This window comes from Hibiscus syriacus, unplaced genomic scaffold (genome assembly GCF_006381635.1).
Source record: "Hibiscus syriacus cultivar Baekdansim isolate YM2019G1 unplaced genomic scaffold, ASM638163v2 tig00110013_pilon, whole genome shotgun sequence".
Lineage (NCBI taxonomy): Eukaryota > Viridiplantae > Streptophyta > Magnoliopsida > Malvales > Malvaceae > Hibiscus > Hibiscus syriacus.
In genome coordinates, this window is record NW_024062563.1 from 616,447 (window position 1) to 641,900 (window position 25,454).

The window sequence follows — 25,454 nt, forward strand, 5'->3', positions numbered from 1 at the left end:
CTATTATAACTTTATTCCAACTCCATTAATTGTTCTGTTAAAAAATGTTTATTGTATGAACGATTTCTACTTCCTTAATTTCCCCTTATTTTCCAAACATCCGATGCTTTAAAATTCAGAATTAAAAATAGTATGGGTTTAATTTCATGAAAAAAGTGAAAGACCATTGCAAAAGAAATATGAAGCGCATCCTATTCCATGACCCGGAACCATGGTGGATGTTGCTAATGTTAGTATATTTAGAACCATTTCCGATTAATACACAATCATCACGCCAATTAATAGAAAATTCGATAATAAACAACTTATGATATCAGTTTAAATGATTGTATTCTGCATAGAAACATTGGTAGAATGTTGTTAAAGATGAACCTGAGCTTCAAGAACATTAATTTGTGATAAGCGTTCATTCACAGATCGCTCTCTCTCTTCTGCAGCTGCAGTTTTTGCCTCTGCTTCCTGTAAATTCAATAGAATAGTTCATTATCAGAGTAAGACTCTCTTTAAGCTTCACATGAGATGTCATAACATGCTATAACATTGTACACCCAATGTACACACCTGCAGACGAGAGTTTAGAGATCTCTCCACAGCAGCACAAGCTTCTGCTCTTCTGGCAGTTGTTTCCTATTAAGAATAGAACAATAATCAATATCAACACAAATATATGAAGAGAAATAGTCCTTGAAGACTGTTAAGAATACATTAGAACCATAAATTTCACCTACATGGCTTCAATTTTCCTTAAAAGAGGTCTCGTACAATCAGGCACTTGTGCAATCAACTTGATAGGGAAGCGGTGGCGAATTAATGAACGTTGCTCTTGTTGAAGAATCAAACCTAGAAAGCTCTAGACCCGATGAAGAACAAAGGGGATGAATAGTGGAAGGTGGCTCCCTCATGAAGGTGAACGGTAAAGATGATGATGGTGATTATGGATTTGTGGAAAATAGATGGATAAGTGTCCTATCGAACTCTCCTAGTCGCGATGAAAAGACAAACTCGATAATATGACTCTAAGTGTCCTATCAAACCCTCCTAGTCGCAACGAAAAGGAAAACTCGATAATATGTAGGGATGGCAACTCAACCCGAATCCGACGGGTTTCGACCCGACCCGACCCGATCGGGTCGGATTTTTTTTTAAAAAATTCGGGTTCGGGTCGGGTCGGGTTTAGGGTGAAAAAAATCCGACCCGACCCGAAAAAATATATATAATTTTATCCTATATATTTAGGGATAATTACAATAATGTCCCTCCATATATAATTTTTTTCAATTAAGTCACTGTTTTCATTGAATAAAATTTTTTTTATTATTATTTCGGGTCGGGTCGGGTCGGGTTTCTAAGTCATATATTCGGGTCGGGTCGGGTGAAACCTTAATTTCGTCGGGTCGGGTCGGGTCACGGGTGAAAAACCCTTTCTTCTCGGGTCGGGTCGGGTGGCCCAAAAACCCGACCCGACTCGACCCATTGCCATCCCTAATAATATGGCTCTACCCAACCCTCCTAGTCGCGATGAAAAGTCAAATTAGAGTGTGGAGATTAATCTCCATCACAAGAACTTGAAAGAACTCCAGGAGAAGAAGCTTCGAATGCACAAGTCATTCAACACTTGCAAAAACTAACTCTCGTTGTATTATTAATCAAAGAAATATGCCTTACAAAGTTGAATGAAGCCTCCTTTATATAGGGGCTGAGTTCTAAAGGTCCTAAATAATTAATGAATAAAATAATAACAAACTAAACATGTCTTAACTCTAATTCCTAATAAAATAATAATAATTAAAATTAATGTTTTAACTCAACCTTAATTCATAATAAAATAATAAATCTAATCCTAAAATATAATGCATCATCCTATATTAAATTATATTACAAATAATCAATATAAATATTAAAAATTCGTAATATTTATAAAAATCACGTATTAATCTCGTATAAGAATTTTTGCATGTGATGTCTTCACTAAAATGAATGTATATTGAGTTCCGATATCGGATTGACGCGATTCAAGAACCGTTGGAAAGCTAAGAGACAGACGGTTGTATATCCAGAAGACATGTTGACCAAATAAAATCAGGATCCCATTCAAAAATTCATTGAAAGTATGTTGTTGTTCTGATCTTCTTTTCCAAGGCTTGAACGAGTGGATCATTTGGAAGAGTTATTACTTCTTCCTTTGATGTGAGCCTTGCGATGCATGTATTATCCTCCCTTCTTCAAAAAGATTTGACCTCGAATCTAAAACATTAAAGGGAGCAACATTTGAATCATTTAATGACTCATTCACATTGTGCTTACCGAATAGATATGCTTTGAATCTTCGAGACTTTGTTCTTCTAAAAGGTTCTAGTAGAAATATTAGTACAAAGAAGCATGTATTATGGACTTCGGTCCATGTGTCATTCCCCCATTCCTCAAAAGGATTCGTCCTCGAATTTGAAAATCCAAGAGAAAGAGAATTAGATGTGTTGAAAGGAAAACTTGTGAAACATTTACCAGGATCAATGTGATGTGTCTTTATGCATTTTAGTCGAGGTTTCTTCTTTGTAGGAACTGCTTTCTTATAGTCTTGAAATCCTTTAATTAGATTGGTTTGGTGTTGGTTTCCTCTTTCCAGTGGTAATCCGCCAAGTGGATCGCCTAACACTTCTCGAAAATCATGTAACAAAGATGAAAACACACTAGGCAAATCCTTGTTAATGTTAGAAATTGAAACAATTTATTCCCTAAAGCGAATAAAGATGCAAGGATGTTTGTAAAGAAGGTTCTCTCTCAATTATTTTGTGCTTACACATAGATTTTGAGTCACTCTTTTCTTCTCACAATTGGGTTCACTCACCTCCCATGGGTCATTATTCTTTTGCTTTTGTCTCTTTCTCAGCTTTTTCTTTTTTTTACTTTCCCTACCTCCTCACAAATTCTCATTTGATCTTTAGGGGCTGGAAGTGTGTCATTCTTTGATGGTCGTTGTTTCTCCTTGTATGGTTTGTCATCTGTCGGCTTTTTTTTTAGAAGATTGAGTAGAAGATGAGGAAGGATTTTAAGGATTACCTTAGTAAGAGGATGAAGTACCTTGGTAATGTTCTCTGAATTGGAAGCTCCTTTGGATTTGTTCTTCAATTTTTATTTCCTTCTTTACTGTATCTTCAAGGTTTTCGTCCCCATAGAGGTCAAGAAGATCAGTGATGTTTGAGTTCAAGCCGATGAAGAATATTGATACGATGTCCTTTTCTTCTTCGGTTATGTTAGCCCTATTGAGTAAGGATTGCATCTCCTTGTAGTAGTCTTCAACTGAACTTCTACCTTGTCGAAATCGGTTTAGTCGTAGTTTAACTTCTCGTGTATAATGTGTCAGTATGAATCGCTTCCTCATGGTTTATTTGAGGTCAGTCCAAGAAGTGATTGCTTGAATTTGGAAGTTCTCGATCTTTTTCCTTGTTTGCATCCACCAAGTGTAAGCATATCCTTCAAATTTCATGGTGATGAAGGGAATTTGTTCAGCTTGAGAGCAGTCATGGTATGTGAACATGAGATCAACTTTTCATTCCCAGTCGATGTACTTGTTCGGATCATTGTCTCCTTTGAAAGACGGGATCGTGAACTTTGGTTTTTCAAAGAGTTTGGGTGCTTGGAAACGTGGTTGTGCTCGTTTGAGCCCCAAAAGTTCAACATTGTTTGGTCTTGGATTATGGTTTGGTAGATCCAATTGTGGTTCTTATCGTTCTCTCACGGTATTGTTAAGTTCATCAAATCTTTCAATTTGAGTCATGAGTCATGCAAGTGCGGATAAGATAACCGTAAGTTTCTTGTTGTTATTGTCGTCCATCCTAAAATCATAACACTCAAAAGAAAATTTTAAAGTAAAAGAAAAATAAAAGAAAAATATTCAACAAAGCAATAAACCTCACAAGTCACTCAAAAAAAGTAATGCAGCGAGAGGCAAGTAAGCCAATCTTGTACTCTTTAAAACTCACTTTACCAAGTAGTCTTCTACAGTTCGTAATAGAGTTTGATTACTAGCAAAGGCGATAAGAAAACCTAAAAACTTTAAGAGGCCAAATAAGGTTTAGACTCAAAGAGAACGATAATGCTAAGAAGGAAGAAGTATGCAAACTCTTTAGCTCTACTAACACAAGAAAGATAATGTGTTAGATAATGCAAACGAACAATAAAAAAGGAAAAAAAGAACTTAAAGCACTAGGGTACGTTTGGTTCACGGAATGTAAGATTACCAGTGGGAATAAAAGATTACCAGGGAATAGGATTACTGGGAATGTTGTATTTTGTGTTTGGTTGGTTTAACAGGAATGTAAGATTATCGTGTTTGGTTAAAGGAATAAAAGATTATTGGAATGTATATTTGACCAAATTGTCCTTATTATATATTTGTTTTTTTAACAAATTGGAAAATATTTATATATTTTCTTTAAGAAATTAAATTCATAATATTTATATAATTTTTTAACAAAATTAAAAATATAAAAAAGGTTTAATGAAAGGGTAAAAAAAATTTAACCCTTGAACTTCATATAAAATTTTAATTATAGACTTTTTTTTGTAAATCTAAAATAATTTAAGGATAAATTTGTAATTTAACCTTCGTAGAATTTTTATTATTCAATGACAGAAGAATGATATTTTTGAAAAAAATAATAATTTAAGGGCATTTTAGTCCAAAACGCCGGTAATGTTACAATACCTAAGGGAAGAGAGGTAATGACATTCCCGGTAATATACTCCAAAAAATTTACTATTGGTAATAAAACATTACCGGGAATGAGATTTCCGGCCAACCAAACATGGGAATGTGGGATTCCCATCCCATGGGAATCCCACAATCCTTGAACCAAACACCCCCTAAGAGTCAAAGAAAAAAAAGAACCAAATCAGAAACCTAGAAAACGCTGGGTTAACTTGAGCAACGTTTTTGAGGGGGTTATCGGTGTCTAAAAATTTTGGAAAAATTCTTAAATGTCTTTCGATGTGTCTAGAAACCACCTATAAAATTTCAGAACCAAATACCTTCAGTAGTATCCAGTAGACTTTGTTGAATGATGAGTCCTCAAATAATCTATTTTTTGTGATCGCTTAATTCGAAGGTGTTCTTGATCTCCAAAAATTCTGTTTTTTTGTGAATGATCTTTAATACATGAAGTTTCAATATGGAAATTTTCACCACGAAATTCCTCCTCTAGAATTTTCAAGAAATTTGACAAGATTCTAGACCGAATTTACAGATGAAACTTGAATGATGTATTTGAAGGCTCTAATGAATTCCGATTAGAGTAAATTTTGGACTAGAGATTACTATTAGGATGAATATGTGATATGGAGAAAATAAGCCCTAAATTCATTCGTTTGTAAATTTTTAAATTTTTGTGACTTGAAACGATGAATCTTTTGCGAACTAGCTCCGTTGGGATACCTTGGCGGTTTTGTGTGCAAGAACAAGCAAGATTGCTTGCTTATTTCCAAGAATCGACCCAAATCTGATATCAATTCATGGCGAAGCGGTGGCGGATTAATGAACGTTGCTCTTGTTGAAGAATCAAACTTAGAAAGCTCTAGACTCGATGAAGAACAAAGGGGATGAATAGTAAAAGGTGGTTCCCTTATGAAGGTGAACGGTAAAGATGGTGATGGTGATTATGGATTTGTGTAAAATAGATGGATAATTGTCCTATCAAACCCTCCTAGTCGCAATGAAAAGACAAACTCGATAATATGACTCTAAGTGTCCTATCGAACCATCCTAGTCGCAATGAAAATGCAAACTCGATAATATGGCTCTAACCAGCCCTAAATTCCTTCGTTTGCAATTTTTTAAATTTTTGTGACTTGAAACGATGAATCTTTTGCGAACTAGTTCCGTTGGGATACCTTGACGGTTTTGTGTGCAAGAACAAGCAAGATTGCTTGCTTCTTTCCAAGAATCGACCCAAATCTGATACCAATTGATAGCGAAGCGGTGGCGGATTAATGAACGTTGCTCTTGTTGAAGAATCAAACCTAGAAAGCTCTAAACCCGATGAAGAACAAAGGGGGATGAATAGTAGAAGATGACTCCCTTATAAAGGTGAACGGTAAAGATGATGATGGTGATTATGGATTTGTGTAAAATAGATGAATAATTGTCCTATTGAACCCTCATAGTCGCAATGAAAGGACAAACTCGATAATATGACTCTAAGTGTCCTATCGAACCATCCTGATCGCAATGAAAATGCAAACTCGATAATATAACTCTAACCAACCCTCCTAGTCGCGATGTAAAGACAAATTGGAGTGTGAAGATTAGTCTCCCTCACAAGAACTTGAAAGAACTCCAGGAGAAGCTTCGAATGCTCAAGATAATCAGCACTTGCAAAAGCGAACTCTCGTTATATTATTAATCAAAGAAATATGCCTTACAAAGTTGAATGAAACCTCCTTTATATAGGGGCTGAGTTCTAAAGATCCAAAATAACCAATGAATAAAATAATAACTAAACTCTTAACTTTAATTTAACTAATTAAAAAATAAATAACTAAAATTAATGTTTTTCCTAATAAAATAATAAATCTAATCCTAAAAGATAATGCATCATTCTATATTAAATTATATTACAAATAATCAATATAAATAATGAAAATTCGCAATATTTACAAAAATCACCTATTAATCTCGTATAGGAATTTCTACATGTGTTGTATTCACTAAAATGAACGTATCTTGAGTTCCCGATATCAGATTGACGCGATTCAAGAACCGTTGGAAAGCTAAGAGACAGACGATTGTATATCCAGAAGACATATTGACCAAATAAGATCAAGATCCCATTAAAAAAGTCATCGAAAGTCTGTTTCTGTTCTGATCTTCTTTTCCAAAGCTTGGACGAGTGGATCATTTGGAAGAGTTATTACTTCTTCCTTTAATGTGAGTCTTGCGATGCATGTATCACAACTCCTCACACCGACATTTGGTTGCCTAGAAAGCAAAATTTGGGCTGTGAACTACTAGAAACAGATTCCTGAAAGTAAAAGTACCAAGGAAAGATGTAATATCTACATAGGTCAGTACAAACTCAGTGCACCTGATAACGTTTTTGAAGATCTTCGATGTCCCTGCTAAGCATGTCTTCTTGATATACAGCCTACATTGTTAGAAAATGAAAATAACATCGTGCTTTTTATCATTAATTAGAATGATAAAATCTGGAATCCCAATTAATACAACGCAAAACCTGCTGCTCCTTTCTGCTTAAGGTTTGTCTTAACTCTTCAAGTGTCTCTACAAGCAGTGCTTCACGTTCTCCAGCCTCTCTTAACTGACTCTCTAGTTCAGTTCTAGCTTCATTGTCAGAACGGGCCTCTGCTAGTGCTTCAGCCTCCTTCGCAGCATTTAGCGCATTTGTATAAAAGTCTTTCTGAGCGGCAAGTTCTGCTTCGCGGTTTTCAATTGTTTCTTGTAGCAATTTATCTGTAGCGGTTTTATCCCTTTTTATGCTCTCTACCTTTATCTCTTCAACCTGAAAGCATATGAAGGAGCATGACTATGAAGAAGTTGAAATAATGACACAATTCTTTCTATGCAATTAAACAGAATTCAAACAAAAATAAACCAGAGCAGCTATACTAAATAGAGTACAATATCCCCCCAGGTAGAGAACTTGGGGAATTTCAACTTCATCTCAGGTCTGAAGGACTAGGGTAATCTCTTTAATTCATTCACATCAGTTGGACCAAAATGAAGCAACGAAGAAAATTAGTAAAAAAATGACTAGCAGTGTTTCTTTTCTTTTTTTTTATATTTTGATAGGAAGATAAATGAAACAATACAGCAGCAAACAATGGCATAAGACATATGGCCATTTTACAGAAGAAAGCATCTACAGAATAATACCATCCTTAGTTTTCTATGAAGTTCGGTCTTCCATATTAAAAATCTCAAATATGAAACCAGGTATCCAAAAGTGTGGAGAGAATATGAAATAGAAGTTCTATGCCAACATGTATTAAAAAGAGAAAATAACCTCAGTGACCAAAAATGCCTTATAATATACGATTTTAACCAACTTTTTTTGGATTTGCCAAAATGACCAACTAAATCGCAATGCGATCGATAATTCGCAACAGTTTCCAGATTTGCAATGCGAACTATTGCATTTGTTTCTTAAGAATTTTCTCTAAAAAGATAGTATTCACGCGGACGTGTCGAAGACACGTATGACCACGACCACGACCACGACCACGACCCCGACCCCAACCCGAGACGAGACGAGACGGACGGTGGCGGCAACGGCGCGCGAGAGTCCCCCTTGTTCTCTATCACTCAACAAGGAAGTGGGAAAGCCAAGCCTTAAATACCATTCCCAATAGTGTTTCCAATACTATGTGGGATTGAGCATTACCAACACTTGTTCCCAATACTATGTGGGATTGAGCCTTAAATAGTGATATTATTTTTGAATGTTTTGCTTAAAATTGCAATAATCGCGATTGATTGTAGATTGACATTTAATTATGACATATTTAATCGTATAATACTAATGCAATTGGTTGCTGATTCAGTTGTTTTAAGGTGTATGATTGTTAATTGTTTCCTGAATAATCACATTGTATTGGAAACAAGTGTTGGTAATGCTCAATCCCACATAGTATTGGAAACACTATTGGGAATGGTATTTAAGGATTGACTTTCTCACTTCCTTGTTGAGTGATAGAGAACAAGGGGGACTCTCGCGCGCCGCCGCCGCCGCCGCCGTCCGTCTCGGGTCGGGTCGTGGTCGTGGTCGTGGTCGTGGTCGTGGTCGTGGTCGTGGTCGTGGTCGTGGTCGTGGTCGTGGTCGTGGTCGTGGTCGTGGTAATACGTGTCTTCGACACGTCCGCGCGAATACTATCTTTTTAGAGAAAATTCTTAAGAAACAAATGCAATACAACCAGTCGTTGCAATTACGATAGTTCAAGTTCGCGTTGCGAATCTGGAAACTGATTTGCGATACAACTCATATCATCTTGAATTCTAGATATAAAAGGAGAAGAAGTAATCAACCAACTACGTTCCAATTCTAAGACATGCACTTGCCTAAAGCTTTGTCGTCAGGCCTTTCTTCTCCTTTTCGAGCTCTCTAATCTAGAGTTACAAAAATGCAAGGAAAAAGAATAGTAAGAAGGTGAAGAGAAATAAGAGATTATTTACAAGAAATTTAGAAAGCTCAAACAACAACCGAACATATTGTCATACATGAGCTCTTAATTTCCTGATCTGAGCTTCTTGAGCAGCCTGCTTCTTTGAAAGCTCTTCACCTGAGAGGAGAAACAAATATTTAGCAATAAGAACTCATAGACAACAAGGGATCAGATCTGCCCAATAATCAACTAGCCAACTAAAATCTCAATCAGACATAGAAGTAGATGCACCAAGAATACTCTTTTTACACTAAATCTCCATAATAAAATTATGGAACCCTCCGTTTTTGTAACCCCAAGTGAGGGTTAAGCAGGAAACAGAATGATGATATATGCAGAGAACTTTAACCACTCCGATTGAGGGAGTTCTCTATATTTACAACTGTTAAAAATGGAGTGCTTTGATTATTTATTTCATAGAAAATGTACACGGCTATATATACAAACAATAGCTTGTCTTAGAAAACTCCAATCCTAGGAAAGTAGCATATTCTGGGTAAGAATTAAATCCCTTAAACTTAGGGATTGTAAGACTATTTATAAGATCCTAATTAATTACATAATATTCCTAAATTAAAATTTTACTTTTTGAAACTCCCCCCAAGCCGGGGATTCCATTTTCAGCTTGCATGCCAGTTTCTGAAAATACTTTCTAGGTAACCTCTTGGTAAGTATATCAACAATTTGATCTCCAGAAGACACATATGGCGTACAAATTAACCCACTGTCGAGTTTTTCCTTTATGAAGTGTTTGTCTACTTCAATGTGCTTTATCCTATCATGTTGAACTGGGTTATGCGCTATATTAATGGTTGATTTATTATCATAATATAATTTCATTGGACCCTCCCACTTGATCCTCAAATCTTCCAGAATTATCCTCAGCCATAATAATTCACAAATCCCAATGTCATTGTCCTAAACTCAATTTTTCCACTTGATCTAGCCACCACGTTTTGTTTTTTTTGCTCCTCCAAGTCACAAGGATTCCCCCCAAAAAAAGTGCAATACCCTGAGGTTGACCTTCTATCCACCATAGACCCTGCATAGTCAGCATCAGTATAAGCTTCTAGAGTTAAATTTTCCCCTTTTTTAAAGAGAATTCCTCTGCCTGGTGTGCCCTTTAAGTATTGTAGGATTTGATTAATAACCCTCAAGTGTGAGTCTTTAGGATTATGCATGAATTGGCTCATAACTCCAACTGCATAGACAATGTCTGGTCTGGTGTGTGAAAAATACATAGGTTTTCCTACCAACCTTTGATAGGACCCTCTTGTAAGTTATGTAAGGTTGTAGGAATTATAGAAATGAGCTGTTCAATTCCTTAAATTTAGAGATTCTGTAATTATTCTTTGTTTTTCAATCCCTTGTTTCAAGGGATTACATCTCCTAGGATTAGTATCTTTCCTAACTTAGAGTTTCCTAGTTTAGAGGCATTATTTGTATATAAATATGTAATATTCTCTACTGAATTAAATAAGAAAAAATAACAGACTTGTTTGTTTTCTACAGTTTGTTTTCTACATTCTGTTTTATACAATCTGTTTTCTACATCAGTCTGTTTTCTACATTCTGTTTTATACAGTCTGTTTTCTACATGGTATCAGGTTAGAACGATCAATCCGATTTCCGCTTCTCTTTAAATCAATTCCTCTTTAATTCTATTTTTTTTCATGGCTAATCCGGATCCCTCAGCATCTGAAATCACTTCCCAGATCAGCCCCTATCAATCTGATTTTCAGATTTCAGATTCCTCTCTTTCACCGATAACCTCCTACAAACTAAATGGGAACAACTACCTACCATGGTCCCAGTCCGTACGGCTATATATCACAGGAAGAAGGAAAATCGCCTATCTTTCTGACTCAAAGCCGATTCCAGAAGAGACAGACCCAAAGTACAGTACATGGCAGAGTGAAAATACCATGATAATGTCATGGTTAATAAATTCCATGATTCCTGAAGTAGGGGAGAATTTCATGATGTACCAAACTACTGCAGAGATACTTATTCCAGTGCTGACAATACATCGGAGCTCTTTGGGATTGAGAATCACATTAAAGATCTTAGACAAGGAGGCCTTACTGTCGCACAGTACTTCGGAATTCTCAACAAGTATTGGCAGCAAATCGACTTATATGAAAAGAATGAATGGAAGTGCCAGGAAGACAACAACATCTACAACAGGCAGACAAATCAGAGGAGAGTTTTTCAGTTTTTATCTGGACTGAATGGAGAGTTCGATGGAGCAAGAGGAAGGATTCTTGCCACCAAACCCCTTCCTCTGGTCCGAGAAGTTTTTTCAAAGATTCGGAGGGAGGAAATCTGATGATCTCTGATGGTGCCACCAGTTCAGCGAACAGATGCTTCTGCACTTGTCACCAGTTCAACGAACAGATGCTTCTGTACTTGTCACCAGTTCCACCTCTAGGAACCAGCAGAGGAAAAATTGCCCCTGATGTGAACATTGTAAGAAACCAGGCCATATGATAGATCAATGTTGGAAGTTGCACGGAAAACCAGCCGATCGGCAGCCCACACGATCCATGTTTCAAAAAGAGGCCCATATTGCCTCTCAAGATGATTCCTCCAGCAGTTTTAGTAAGAAACAGATAGAGGAGCTGTAGTAGATTTTGAGCAGTATGACAGTCAAACCTACCAATGTGGCTTATACTGCTATTGAAGGTAATCATTCATATACTTCCTCGGTACAATGGTTAATAGACTCGGGTGCATCGGATCATATGACAGGAAATGTTGATCTCTTGGAGGAATATAGTGAAAGCAGCTTACCAACTTCTGTAAAAATAGCAGATGGCTCTCTCACTACAGTCAAAGGGAGTGGTTCTGTTACATTAAACAAAAATCTACTACTTCATAATGTCCTCTATGTTCCTAAACTTGCATGCAATCTGTTGTCAGTCAGCAAATTAATTCAAGATTATGGTTGTAATGTTGTGTTTGGAACTGGTGGTTGTATTTTTCAGGCTCAGGACTCGAAGAGGGTGATTGGAAGTGCTAGGCTGGGAAAAGGATTGTACACCGTTGGAGGTCACGCATCTCAAAATCATGCCTTATCCAGTGCTCTTAGGAAACCAGTTTTATCTTCTGATCTCAATACCAATAAAATTGTTATGGCACTCTAGATTAGGTCCTCCTAGTTTTTTCTATCTTTCCAAAATGTTACCAAACTTATTTATAAATAAAGATCCTTCTTTGTTTTCCTGTGAAATTTGTCAAATAGCCAAACACACCAGAAAATCATATATTGCAGCCAAATTTGAACCAACACCACCTTTTTCCATCATCCATAGTGACATTTGGGGCCATTCTCCTGTCAAAAGTATTTCTGGGTATAAGTGATTTGTGTCTTTTATAGATGATTACTCTAAGACAACATGGGTATTCTTAATGAGAGAAAAGTCTAAGGTTGAGTCTCTCTTTAAAAGTTTTTATCAAAAAGTTGAAACCCAATTTGACACAAAAATCAAAATTCTAAGGAGTGACAATGGGAGTGAGTATTTGAATAAAACCCTTGGGTATTTCTTTAAGGAAAAAGGCATTGTTCACCTTACTTTTTGTGTCAACACACCTTAACAAAACGGGGTAGCAGAAAGGAAAAATAGACATCTTCTAGAGGTTACTCGGTCTCTTATGTTTGCTGCTAATGCTCCTAAGTATCTTTGGGGGGAAGCTCTTCTTACAGCCACTTACCTCATCAATAGAATGCCAAGTAAGACCTTAGATTTCAAAATTCCTACTAAGGTTCTGTTTTAGCTTTATCCCTATTTAAACTCAAGTCTTTCTTTACGGGTGTTTGGGTGTACAGCCTTTGTTCATATCCACAACAGAGGGAAATTAGATCCTAGGTCCATAAAGTGTATGTTCTTGGGCTATTCTTCAAGTCAGAAGGGTTACAAGTGTTACTCACCTTCCACAAAAAGACCTATGTCTCCTTTGATGTTACATTTTTTGAAAACCATCCTTATTTTCCAGGAACAGAAATTTTGGGGGAGAGTTACAAAGAATTTCAGCCTGTTCAAACCGATACTTCTTTACAGCCTATCATTTACCTATTACTGTCTCTCCAAAGTCGGCTAGCACTGTCCCAATTACTAGTGAGGATGATAAGAATAACCTAAATAACTCTGAAGAATTACCTTCCTCCTTATCTCAACACTCTAGTCCGTGCAAAACACCTTCCACCACTACAAAAAATGCACCTAACATTGACCCTGAAACCATAGCTCCCCAACCGAAACAACTCACTGTTTACTCAAGAAGAAGGAAAGATGTTGCTGAAGAAATTAGTCAGCCTAGCATTTGCCAAGAACCAAATTCAGATCCTGTTGCAGCTGAAACAGAAGGTAATGATGGTTCCCAAGAGGCTACTACTGTTGATCTTGATGATTTTCCTATTGCTATTAGGAAGGGGGGTAAGAAAATGTACTGCTTATCCCATAAATAAGTATGTTGCATATGGGAAATTACAGTCTAATTTCAGGGCCTTCACTGCCAGCATTAACAGTGTGAAAATCCCAAGAAATGTGACAGAAGCATTTCAATCTCCTCAGTGGAAAAATACAGTGGAAGAAGAGATAAAAGCGTTGCAAAAGAATAAAATATGGAGTTTGACAGATTTTCCAGAAGGGAAGAGAGTTGTTGGATGCAGGTGGATATTCACAGTCAAATACCATTCGGATGGGAGCGTGGAAAGATACAAGGCAAGGTTAGTTGCTAAAGGTTTTTCTCAGTCCTATGGCATCGACTACCAAGAGACTTTTGCACCGGTTGCAAAATTGAATACCATCATAATATTATTATCAGTAGCTGTTAGCATGGACTGGAAATTACATCAACTGAACATAAAGAATGCTTTTCTGAATGGGAACCTTGAAGAAGAGGTATACATGGAGGTCCCCCCTGGATTAGAAGGAAAGGTCACTAAGAAAATTGTGTGCAAGCTCAATAAATCTTTATATGGCTTAAAACAGTCTCCCAGGGCTTGGTTTGATCGATTTGCTAAGGCCATGACACAGAATGGTTTCAAACAAAGCTAAGCGGATCACACATTATTCAAAAAAATTGCACCGAGTGGTAAGATAACCCTCCTAATTGTCTATGTAGATGATATGATTATAACTGGCAGTGATATAGAAGAAATAGAAAAGCTAAAGATGAATCTTGCAAGGGAGTTTGAAACCAAAGATTTAGGAAGTATGAGGTATTTCCTGGGTATGGAAGTTTCAAGGTCCGAGGAAGGGCTGGTCATAAACCAACGCAAGTATGTTTTGGATCTTCTTGCAGAAACTTGGATGCTCGATTGTAAACCAGTTGAAACTCTAATGGAGTCAGGCTTGAAATTTTGCAAGGAAAGGACTGGAAATCCAGTAAACAAGGAGACCTACCAAAGGTTAGTTGGGAAGTTGATATACCTTTCACTGACTAGGCTTGATATTGCATACTCGGTGAGCATTGTCAGCCAACATATGAGTGATCCTCGAGAAGAACATTTGGAAGTTGTTAACAGAATCCTAAGGTTCTTGAAGTTTACCCCAGGAGCTGGACTTATATTTAGAAAAAATCAAGACAGAACAGTGAAGGTTTATACGGATGCAAGCTGGGGAGGTGAATTAACTGATAGAAGGTCGGTTAGTGGCTACTGTACCTACGTTTGGGGTAATTTGGTGACTTGGAGAAATAAGAAACAAGTCGTCGTCTCTCGAAGTAGTGCTGAGTCAGATTTTAGAGCAATGGCTCTCGGAATATGTGAAGGAATGTGGATTAAAAGACTACTCACGGAACTAGACTTAGATGACAAGAAGAATTTTTGAGATTTTTAGTGACAGTCAATCAGCTATGAGTATAGCAAAGAACCCAGTGCAGTATGATAGAACGAAACACATTGAGATAGACGTATATTTTATTTAGGAGAAGGTCAACAATGGAGTTGCAAAACTACATTACATTCCAACGAAGAAACAGCTGGCAGATATATTCACCAAAGCCCTTCCACGAGTGACTTTTGATGAGTTGTCATTCAAACTGGGTATATACAACATATATACACCAGTTTGAGGGGGAGTGTAAGTTATGTAAGGTTGTAGGAATTATAGAAATGAGTTGTTCAATTCCTTAAATTTAGAGATTCTGTAATTATTCTTTTTTTTTAATCCCTTGTTTTAAGGGATTACATCTCCTAGGATTAGTATCTTTCCTAACTTAGAGTTTCCTAGTTTAGAGGCATTATTTGCATATAAATATGTAATATGCTCTACTGAATTAAATAAGAAAAAATAATAGACTTGTCTATTTTCTACAGTCTGTTTTCTATATTCTGTTTTATACAGTCTGTTTTCTACATCAGTTTGTTTTCTACATTTTGTTTTATACAGTCTGTTTTCTACCTCTTTCCACTACTATACCTTTTTTGTTGCATCACCAAGTATGTGGTTAGCTTTTATTGGTGTTTCTGCCAGTTCGCACCCCAATTTTCCCGTTTCTTCCAACAAGTCTAGTTTATATTTTTGTTGAGATATGAAGATTCCTTGTTGAGAATGTACTACTTCAATTCCAAGGAAATACTTTAATCTGCCAAGTTCCTTGACTTCGATTTCCTTTACCAGACACTTCTTTAAATCGTCTATTCCTTTCAAGTCATCCCCTATAACTATAATATCATCTACATAAACTAATATAATAGTGTTACTCCCCCTGAATTCGAGTGCTTCATAAATAAGGTGTGATCACTTTGACTTTGCTTATAGCCTAACTTTAGCATTACCTTGGTAAACCTACGAAACCAGACTCTTGTGGATTGTTTTAGTCCATAAAGTGTCTTTTTTAACTTGCACATTACTTGTTTAGTGTTTGAACTGAAACCTGGTGGAACATCCATATATACTTCCTCCTCAAGATCTCCATGTAAGAAGGCGTTTTTTATGTCAAATTGTTCGAGCTTCCACCCTTGACTAGCAGCCAAAGACAATATAATTCTGACAGTATTCATCTCGGCAACCGGAGCAAACGTCTCGAGATAATCTACCCCATAGGTTTAAGAATACCCCTTGGCCACCAACTTTGCTTTGTACCTCTCTAAAGAACCGTCTGATTTGTACTTCCCTGTAAATACCCATCTACACCCAACTGTCTTCTTCCCTTCAAGCAGTGTTACTAAGTCCCATGTCCTGTTCTTTTCAAGAGCTTCCATCTTAATTTGCATTGCATTCTTCCAATTCTCATCTTCTAATGCCTCGGATACATCTTTAGGAATGGTAATAGTGTTTAAGCTAGTAAGGAAAGTCTTGTGGTTATGGGATAAGTTTTCGTAAGACATGAATAGGTACCTCGGGTTTTTTGTGCAGGCTCTTTTCCCTTTTCTAATTGCTATAAGAAATTCGAAATCCCTTTGATCAGTAGGTTCATCAGAGTTTTCAGTAACAATATTTTGATCAAATATGGGTTCGGTAGTTACCTCATTTTGTATAGAAGAGGAGGATGATTGAACCTGCATTGGTGTCTTTCTCCTCAAGTAGATCATCAAAAGAATTATAGTACCCTGAGCCCTTTGCTGAGGTGAAGTAGGATTAGTTGCAGTAGATTTTGTGGGAGTGTGTTGGGACTAATCAAAATATGGTTGTTCAGCAGGCAACCGGTTACTAATCGGTGTGGCTGGAAGGTTAAGAAGTGGTTGGATAAGGAATAGATCTTTGTCCTTATCTTCTTTGAATGAAATCTTACTAATTGGTGTGGCTAGAAGGTCAAGAAGTGGCTGGATAAGGAATAGATCTTTGTCCTTATCTTCTTTGAATGAGATTTCCCCCTGAAGATAAGGAAGAGTGAAGTAGTTTTCCTGTTCTACAAAGGTAACATAAGCTGAAACAAAATATTTTCTTGTAGTACGATGATAGCATTTGTATCCCTTTTGGGTGGAGGAATAGCCCACAAATACACATTTTAAGGCTCTTAGATCAAGTTTTCCCCTGTTGTGAGAGTGTATATGGACAAAGGCAACACAGTCGAATATATTGGGTTTAAGGTTAATGGAGGCAATAAAGTTTGGAAAGAACTAAGGGTGTTCAAATGGGTAATTCAATTAACCGACTGAATCAAATTACCCAAATTCTATTAACCGAAATTTTTCCCCATTAATGTTAACCGAACCATATTTTTTTTCTAAAATTATTTAACCGAACCGAACTAAGTTCAGTTAATTGATCAGTTAACCGAATTAACCAAAATTTATAAATAATATATATTATATATTTAATATTTTTTGGTTTATTCGATTAATTTGATCGATTAATTCGGTAAAAACCGAGTTCAAACACCCCTAAAGCCAAATAATATATATATATATATATAATATAATATTTAATATTTTCGATTAATTCGTTTAATTAACCGATTTCGAACCGATATAACCGAAATCGAAATTTGAAAAAAACATTAACCATTAACAGACCGAACCCAAAATTAACCGACTGATTAACCGACCTAAATTTCGGTTCAGTCGGTTAATTAGGTTTTAACCAAAACAGTGAACACCCCTAGAAAGAACTTGGTGAGGGTTTGAATGGGACTTTGGAAATCGAGGAGTTTTGTGGGTAATCTGTTTATCATATAGGGAACAGTTAAAACAACCTCTCCCCAATAATTTTTTAGAACGTTTTTTTTTGGAACAAGATTGCTCTGGTGACAGCAATAATATGACCAAATTTCATCTTAGTTACTCCGTTCTATTGGGGTGTATTAACACAGGAGGACTCGTGTATAACACATTTTTCTTGAAAATAAGGTGATAGAATCTGGTTGAAGTTATCTCTGGATAAACCAAATCGGAATCTTTTTATTTCAACCCCAAATTGGGTTTTGATCATGGTATAAAAGGTCTTAAAGACAGAGCTTACATTTGACTTTTGTTTTAGGAGAAAGATCTAAGACACTATTGTATAATCGTCAATGAAAGATACAAACCAACGAGCCCCGGATATGTTTGAAACCGTAGATGACCCCCAAATATCACTATGGATGAGACCAAAAGGGTTGGGATTTCTTTTATTGCTTACAGGAAATGAAGTACGCTTATGTTTTGCTATTTAGCAGATGTCACAGTGAAAATTTTCAACACTTAGTTTTTTGAACAGAGAAGGAAACATGAGCTTTATAACTTTAAAGGAATGATTACCAAGGCGAAGATGATGAATCCATATTTGGTCTTTATTGGTTTGGGATTCTGACATTAGGGATAATGGTGAGGAACTCAGGGCATTAATTTGTCCACTGGGATCTTCAAGATAGTATAAGCCGTTGATTTCTTTAGCACGTCCAATCATCCTCCTCGATTTTAGTTCCTGAAAAATACATTGGTTAGGATGGAAGAGAACACAACAGTTAGACTTTGGTGATTTTTTTGGATTGAGATAAGATTGGTGACCAACTTAGGAACATGGAGAACATTTTTTAGAGTGAGGGTTTCACTTATGGTAATATCCCCTTTTCTAGCTAATGTTATAGTTGTGCCATCAGCTACTGTTATTTTCTTATTGCTAGGATAGAGTGTATAGGTGACAAACCAGACTACATGTACTTGTGGAAGAGGATTTTTCCAGACTCCATTTAAGATAATTTTTTCCATTCAGCCTATAAGCTGATTGTATGTTCTACAAATCCTAGTTGAACTAGAGTGATTCCCTTCATTTATTGTGACTTATTGAGCAGTTTCAAAAACTGCTAGTGTCGACTACTTCAACCATGTTAGCACAATGTACTTAAAGGATGATTTTGAGACAAGCAATGGAACAATTGGAAGGGAAAACAATGACTAGAAATGAGCTACACTAGCTCTGATACCATGTTGAAAATAGAGTGATTTGATTATTTATTTCGTAGAAAAGGTACACGGCTATATATACAAACAGTAGCATATCTTAGGAAACTCCTATCCTAGGAAAGTAGCCTATTCTGAGTAAGAATTAAATCCCTTAAACTTAGAGATTGTAAGACTATTTATAAGATCCTAGTTAATTACATAATATTCCTAAATTAGGAATTTACTTTCTGACAGCCACCTATACCCCACCTACCTAATCCTCTTAAAGGTATTGCAGATAATCCTGCTCAAGTTATTTCTTGATGATGAAGTGTCCATATATTCTCCATTATAGTTGGGCTCTTTTTACTGGAATTCATAACAAAGAAATTATGCAAGTACTACCAAACAAGTTGCAAGATATCTGATAAGTGGAAAATAATATGGCTTTGAATAAGATAAAAAAACGTTATAGCACATCAAATGTATATAGGAGTTTGCAGATCTTACCTTCCGCCATGACTTGATTAACTATTTCATCTTTTTCCTTTAAAAGAGCAGCAGCATCACTTTTTTTATTCTGCTCTCTTCGAAGAGTATCCCTTTCTTTAGTCAATGCATAAACCTGGAAAAACATACACCAAGAGAAAAGTTTAAAATACATTATATTTGAGCTAAAAAAGACAACCTTTTCCTAGAATATATGCGCAATTATCACCAGCTTCTATGAAAGCACAATGCATTCACATTGAATTCAAGAAAACAAGGAGAGGAATGCTAGGAACATACCTTCCTTTCAAGTGTTGAAACCCTTTGATGGTATTCCTCTCGCAAAGACTCCATTTCTGCTTCATTGGATTTTCTTTGTTCCAAGCTTTTAGTTGTTATTTACAATCTTTTTTTCATTGTTATTAGGATTGAGACAGTGGGGTATCTTGATAAACATGTAATTTTAACTAGTAATTACTCATCTTTAACTGTAGGATAATTAATCTCAAACAACAAAAGAAAATTGACACTGGTAGAAAGTGATTGGTTTATATTAAGGGGGAAAATGAATGAACACGGTGAGAGATTGCGAGAGTATTTTGGGAACTTTTTTGGTCTATTCCTATGGCACTGAATAGGCATTCGGAGTGGGAGCCCCAAATAGCTATTGAGGCCATATTACTGGTGTAGACATCAATTTTTTCATTTTAAATTTAAATTTATTATTATTATTAAATTATTATTATTATTATTATTATTATTATTATTAAATATTATTTATTAAATATTACAAAGCCCAAAGCTGAGGCCCATATACAAATCCCGGAACACAAACCCCAGGCCCAACTAGAACCGGCCCAGACCAGATGGAAACCCTAAACATTTGGGGTTTCAACTAGGGTTTCTAAACCCTAGCACTGATGCCGCCGCCTCAAGTTTCCAGAAGATCCCAGCTACTGCCTCCAGATGCTTCCAGCTGCCCCACGACGATGACACCTTGCTGCCACGACGCCAATAGAGGATTCCAGAAGGCCATCTGTCCCCCACACGTCGCGGCTATGGGGTGAGTCACCACATAGCTCGGTGACTCACCGAACTTCCCCCTCTGGACCGGTCCGAGCATGGCTCCGTGGTGGCTATAAAAGCCACTGTACCCTGCAAACAAAAAAAACAGAGAGGATGAACCAGAGATAACAGAAACGGGAGCAAGAACCCGAACATACCACAACAGCAAGCCAAACAAAACCCACAGCAACAAATCAAAAAGCAAAGAGAGAATAGAGTGAGAAAACTTACCACCGAGGAAGCTACGCCGTCGTCAGAACCTCCACACGCCGCAAAAGAAATTGAAATACCGAGAGTATTTCTGTAGATCTAGGTAATTACAAGGATTTTTAGAGAAAAAGGACACCGGATTCGTCTTTAGGACGTTCTGATCTTTATTTTGGGAATTTTGAAATTTTCCAGCCACCGACAGCGGTGGCCGGTGGTGGTTGCCGACGCTGGAGCACGGCTGCTGGCCGGTGGTCTCTCTCTCAGTTTTAGAGAGAGTTAAAAATTCCCTCTCAGTTAGAGAGAGAAGAGAGAAAGAAGAAAATGAGATAATGGCCCGAAGGGCCGGCCATTTCAGGGTATTTATACCCCTTCCCAAACGACGCCGTTTTGGGAGGGGTATATCTGTAATTTTGCGCATGGCCAAAACCTTTCCGTAGCCATCCTAGTTTGTAATCCTTGCAATTTATTCACTGAAAGCAATTTTTGATTATTTTAATTTAGTCTTCTAAATTTATTTAATTTTATTTTAGTCCTTAACTATAATTAGGATAAATAATATATTTAGTCCTCAATAATTTTAATATTTTTGTTTTAGTCCCGTATTATGAATTATGGTTAAATTACACTTTTAATGCCCATCTTTTATATATTTCGAATTAGTACTCTAGTTTTATAATTTTACATTTTAATCATTAAATTTTCATTTTTGACTATTATTTTTTAATATTTTACATTTTAATACTATATTTTTAATTCCGTTTATTTTAATCATTATTTGCAATATTATTTTATTATTATTATTATTTATTAATTTAATTATTATTTCATTATTATTATTTTTATTATTTATATAAATATATATATATATATATATATAATAAATAATATTTATTTATATGTTAAAATCCTATATTTCATAAATTACTAATCATATTTTAATATATATTTATTTTTTTCAATATTAAGAAAAGGACTGTCTTAAAGCACCTAGAAGTCCGTTTTCTGATATTTTTACTAAATATCCTATTTTATAAATTATATATTAATTGTTTTAATTATTTATTTATTTTTTTAATATCGAAGAAAGAGTTGTCTTACGGCACCTAGAAGTCCTTTTCTGATATTTCTAAATAAATAAATATTTTATTTATAAATATATAAATTAATATTTTTTCATAATTATAATTTTGAAAAATAGGATTATAAATTAAATATATTTTAAATTTTTAAATTTCTAATAATATAGATAATTTATAATTAAAAAGTACCAATTTTAGGCGTTGTAGGGGTGTTAATCCTTCCCTAAACGTAACCGACCACGAATCCCTTTTTATTATTAAAAAGAACGAATTTTTGGTTAAAACGCAGATCAATTTATCTTTTAATCGATGTTTTCTTAAAAACTCTTTTAAAGGATGATTTTAGGTATTCGACCTACCTGACCCAAAAGGCCGATGGCGACTCCCAAATTATTTTAAAAACCATTTATTCACATCACTTTTCCCGCCAAGTAAAAAATTCGTGCCCGGACGAAAACCGGTTACGACAGCTTGGCGACTCTGCTGGGGAACGGTCAAACTTTAAAACTAATTATTAATTGTCTCTATCAATTAGAAAATTAAAAATTCATATATTTAATTTTTAATTCTTTCTTTTCAAAATTATATATATATATATATATATATATATTTTTTCCATAATATTTATATTATTTTATTAATGTTTTATTTTATTTTTCAGGTATTAAATTTTATTATTTATTGTATGTCAGAGGTTTGAATATTTCTCCTCGCACACAACACTTGCATTGCATAAACATAATCTCTATAACTGAGATTTATCCCTTTTAAGTGGGAGTGAAAGCGACGTCTTCGTGAGAATTTATTCTCCGTGTCAGACCTAGCAAGTAGCTTTCGGGGTTCATATGCTCTATGTCTTCGTGAGAATTTATTCTCTGTGTCAGGCATAGAGAAATGTGTCCCCTTGAATTGAACTCGATCCGCTTAAGTCTGTAATGGACTAGGATTGAGGGTTTGACAGCCCAAGGGGGCATCAACAAGGACAATTCGAGTACCTTTACTCCTAGAACTGAAACTCCGCATATAATAAACCCTAGAAATTCACCTGATCTAAGATAATACTGAACCTCTGTTCATAGGTGTACACAAAAGAGAAATAAGCTCTAGCTTTTAATTTATTTAATTTATTATTTTTTTTCTCTGAATAAATGCCTGCGAACTAGTAATCATGCTGTTAGGTTAATTTTTCCAAACAAAGCATGGAACTAGAAAGCATGAGGTTAGGATATATTATATACCATGATAGATAGAATATTTTCTTTCCATTAATTGGTACTTACCAATTTATTTCCTTTCTCATTTTTATTTTTCATACATTTTGTTTTGTTTTAACTTGTTTATATTGATTTCTTTTGTTTTGTGCCTGCATTACATGATCATGGCATAACCAAAAGGTGTTGACTTGAAAGACTGTTCATCAAATTGGAAAGAAATCGTAAATGGACAAAAAGTTTTATGATCAAACAAAATATAATACGGCCAAGGAAAGACATCCTGAGGAAACTCCGAGGATAGAAGCAAGCAATGCACACAGAGATCCTGTTATATTAATTCCAAAAGTACTCCACAAAGATCCTGCCAGATTGATACCAAAAGCAGTCTATGATAAGAGCATCAGTCAGGGCATTCAGAGTAGTGGAGGTTTTTATGAAGCTCAAGCATGTTATTTGAAGGACTTGAATGACCAAAACAAGAAATTGAGCACAGAAATGAAAACCATGCATAAAGATTTTCAGAAGATCAGTCAAGCCTTTCAAAATGCTGGCCTAGGAAGTACCCCAGAAGAGTGGATCACAGGGGTCACCAAGCTGAAAAAGAACTGCAACATATATGAAGATCTTGTTCAAGAACTTCTTGGACAGAAAGGATCTCTTACAAGGGAAAATGAGCAACTCCGAGAAGTGACACAGAAGATGAAAGAGAATGTCATAGAAGAAGTTGCAGTCCAGACAAGAAATATGGTTCTTAAATGATAGATTTAGCTGACTTTACAAGGAGATGAAACAGACTGAAGACTCAACTTTTGAGCATGAATGGAAACTAACTGGGCTTTGGAGAAGTTAGAAGTGAAAGATATCCCTATATGTAAAGTTTTGTTTGATGTACCGAAACTTTTGTATTCAATGAAATCTGTTCTAAGATGATCACTCTTGAGTAAACACCTTTTCATACATACATTTGTATTTTGCATCCTTGCATTTTTCATTTTTTATTTATACTTTTATGTTTCCTTTTGTATTGCACAATTTACATTTTTATGGTTACATTCACATTTTTATATTTGCATTTTTACGTTCGTATTCATATTTTCATTTTTTTGCGTTTGCATCTTTACATATTTACATTTTGTTTAAAAATATTTTGCATACATTTAAACATGTGGAATAATTCATGGAAGATTCCATGACAGAATTTATGAAATCAAAGTGGAGCTAACTTGGTCTTCCTAAACAAGGATAAGAACCATGAATGAGATTTTAGCAAGGGTTGGTAGAATTGAGAAACTACAAGAGCAATTTATCAAGACTCAACAAAAGATGATTGATCAAGTAAAAAAGTTCCAGGAGGATTCAAAGGAACAACTGACCAAATTGATGGACCTGGTGAATATTATAATCCATGGAGAGAAACCCTTAGAGGATCCTATTGTGAAAGATTTGAATGGGATTATGAATAATGTAGATGATACAATGGAAACAAATGACCAGAACTTTGCCAGGGAATGTGGAAATTCGATAAATCTCTGAAAATCGGGTATGACCCCAGAAGATGAGACAAAGATCAAGTTGAAGAGAAACATAGAAGAAATTTCAGTACCATTGAAGAAAGCTAAACAAAGCAAACATCTAGATCGTAAGTCACAAGGTCTTCAAGAAAGAAAAGAAAATAATTGTAATGTGACAGTGATGTCAGGGGAAATTCTACCCAAGTTTCCTTCAGTTTTATGCAGCAAGTTATATCCTGAGTTACTCAAAGCCCATCTTATTGGCCCATGTCAGGCTAAGCCTTTGTTGCCTCCTTACCCGAGCTGGTATAATGAGAAAGTCTTTTGTGAATATCATGCTAGAATCCGAGGAAACTCCATCGAAAATTGCGGTAACTTTAAAAGACAAGTTCAAGACCTTTTGATTCATAAAATCATAAGAGTGGATGTTAACAGTCAATCCATTTTGATCAAACAACCGGGATTCAAACCCCAAAATAAAATTAACACGGTCAAGGCAAATGAAGATCATACAACAGAAGATATTGAAAAGAAAAAAGGCAAAATTAAGGAATATAAAGTATGCATGACAGATTCAACTACTGATACTTCTCTGATACTAAAGAATGAGAAAGAAATGAAAAGAGAGGTAATTCGAGATTGGCCCACCAGTTTAAGAATGAATGGGAAAAATGTAACTCTGAAGAAACCTCAAACATTTGTATCAGATGTTCTGAGGACAAGTGAAGCAATGGGCAATATAAAGAGTCTAGTGAATACTACTCCAATCACAGCTGCAAGATGCATTCAGAATCAGAACAAAACTTTCATCACCAAAGGAAGCTGTTCTGAATATAAAAATTGAGCCCAATTTCCACTCGGGGAAGAAGATGATGATGATAGAGACTGATCAGGAAGAAGC

General features: G+C 35.7%; 2 protein-coding genes across 2 annotated transcripts in view; both read right to left on the bottom strand.

Annotated features, from left to right (window-relative positions):
* Nucleotides 1-360: 360 nt before the first annotated feature.
* On the bottom strand, nucleotides 361-7,675 carry LOC120212377 (golgin candidate 5-like). Its single transcript, XM_039210707.1, has 7 exons — nucleotides 7,634-7,675; nucleotides 7,230-7,514; nucleotides 7,080-7,139; nucleotides 6,950-6,973; nucleotides 729-784; nucleotides 562-613; nucleotides 361-459 (listed from the first exon to the last, which is right to left on the bottom strand). Exons 1-7 carry the CDS (start codon nucleotides 7,673-7,675, stop codon nucleotides 361-363), a joined length of 618 nt encoding a protein of 205 aa, XP_039066638.1.
* Nucleotides 7,676-9,070: 1,395 nt separating this feature from the next.
* The window catches only part of LOC120212378 (golgin candidate 5-like), a 28,227-nt gene continuing 11,843 nt past the window's right edge, over nucleotides 9,071-25,454 (bottom strand). Inside the window, exons 3-6 of the mRNA XM_039210708.1 lie at nucleotides 19,775-19,849; nucleotides 19,496-19,610; nucleotides 9,230-9,291; nucleotides 9,071-9,118 (exon numbers count right to left, since the gene is read on the bottom strand). Coding sequence (XP_039066639.1) covers nucleotides 9,071-9,118; nucleotides 9,230-9,291; nucleotides 19,496-19,610; nucleotides 19,775-19,828 — 279 coding nt within the window. The 5' untranslated portion in view covers nucleotides 19,829-19,849. The remainder of the gene's footprint in view (nucleotides 9,119-9,229; nucleotides 9,292-19,495; nucleotides 19,611-19,774; nucleotides 19,850-25,454) is intronic.

Bases quoted from the DNA above. Each gene is read 5' to 3' on its own strand.
- LOC120212377 (XM_039210707.1), bottom strand. From the start codon at position 7,675: ATGAAGTTGAAATTCCCCAAGTTCTCTACCTGGGGGGATATT. The intron at 7,515-7,633 runs GTACTCTATTTA...ATATGCTTTCAG, and splicing joins TCTCTACCTGGGGGGATATT to GTTGAAGAGATAAAGGTAGA. The intron at 785-6,949 runs TTGTGATACATG...TTCCCTATCAAG, and splicing joins CCAAATGTCGGTGTGAGGAG to TTGATTGCACAAGTGCCTGA.